The 1,217-nt window shown below is 54.6% G+C and overlaps 1 protein-coding gene across 1 annotated transcript in view; it reads left to right on the forward strand.

Annotated features, from left to right (window-relative positions):
* Positions 1 to 373: 373 nt before the first annotated feature.
* Positions 374 to 1,217, forward strand: part of ZSWIM4 (zinc finger, SWIM-type containing 4) — a 16,342-nt gene continuing 15,498 nt past the window's right edge. Inside the window, exon 1 of the mRNA XM_008566011.1 lies at positions 374 to 725. Coding sequence (XP_008564233.1) covers positions 596 to 725 — 130 coding nt within the window. The 5' untranslated portion in view covers positions 374 to 595. The remainder of the gene's footprint in view (positions 726 to 1,217) is intronic.

Here is a 1,217-nt window from a genome sequence, read left to right on the forward strand (position 1 = left end):
TTGGCATCTCCCCAGGAAGTTGGCTGTATCCATGGTAACCCAAGAGCTGAGAAAACCACCTTCAACATCATCTCTGTAGTATTATGATTCGTAATTATAGTAAGAGCAAGCGTTTCTTTAGGACTTCCATTTATGCCAACCGTGTTCTCAGCACTTTCCAAGTATTAACTCATTTAATTCTCATGACAACCACACAAGGAGGATTATTATTATTCCAGTTGGACAGATGAGGAAATTGAGGCACAAAGAGGTTAAGTGACTTGCACTAGGTTACTCAGCTGGGCTTTGCGTCTGCTTCTTGCTGTGCACCGTGGACAAACCACCTGTGGCTGACACAGCCACGACAGTATGGCTTTGATTGGTCTTAGGGTTCCACCTGAGCGGAAACATCCGGGAGCCAGGGGGCCCTGGTGAGCCCGAGCGCCTCTACCACGTCTCCATCAGCTTTGACCGCTGTAAGATCACATCTGTGAGCTGCGGCTGCGACAACCGTGACCTCTTCTACTGCGCCCACGTGGTGGCCCTGTCACTGTACCGCATCCGGCATGCCCGCCAGGTGGAGCTGCGTCTGCCCATCTCTGAGACGCTGTCCCAGATGAACCGTGACCAGCTGCAGAAATTTGTGCAGTACCTCATCAGCGCCCACCACACTGAGGTGCTGCCCACCGCCCAGCGCTTGGCCGATGAGATCCTCCTGCTGGGCTCCGAGATCAACCTGGTGCATGGTAAGGGTGCCTGGGGTCTGATGGGGGCAGTGAGGCCCCAGCTCACAGCCCCCTCACTTGCTGTGCACCAGGCATTTGTCACGGAACTTTCTTGTCCCTTGGATACATAGTGGGGGAGGCAGCGACCTTGCCTGCGTGATCTGAGGTCACATACCTAGTAAATGGCAGATCCTGAATAGAATCTGGCCCTGGGGCAGATGATTGGTTGGAAATTAGTTAAGGGGCAGAGGGCAAAGGCAGGAGGGGAGATCCTCAGTTAAGGGGTTCAGCCCCAGCGTGGGGCTGTCTCAGGATCACAGGACGTGGGTGTGGTGGAGGCATGAAGGGTATAGGTGAACTTTAGTGAGTGTCAGGGGTGAGGTATCCGGGGAGGAACAGGAGATGTTGTGAGGACTGGGAGCATTTGGGGGCTCCAAGGGGCTGTGTTGCCCAGCTGTAATGGTGGTAGGGCAGGGAGATGGCTGAGGAGTGGGTGGAGGCATGGATGGATGA

This window comes from Galeopterus variegatus, unplaced genomic scaffold (assembly GCF_000696425.1).
Source record: "Galeopterus variegatus unplaced genomic scaffold, G_variegatus-3.0.2 Scaffold218, whole genome shotgun sequence".
Classification (NCBI taxonomy): domain Eukaryota; kingdom Metazoa; phylum Chordata; class Mammalia; order Dermoptera; family Cynocephalidae; genus Galeopterus; species Galeopterus variegatus.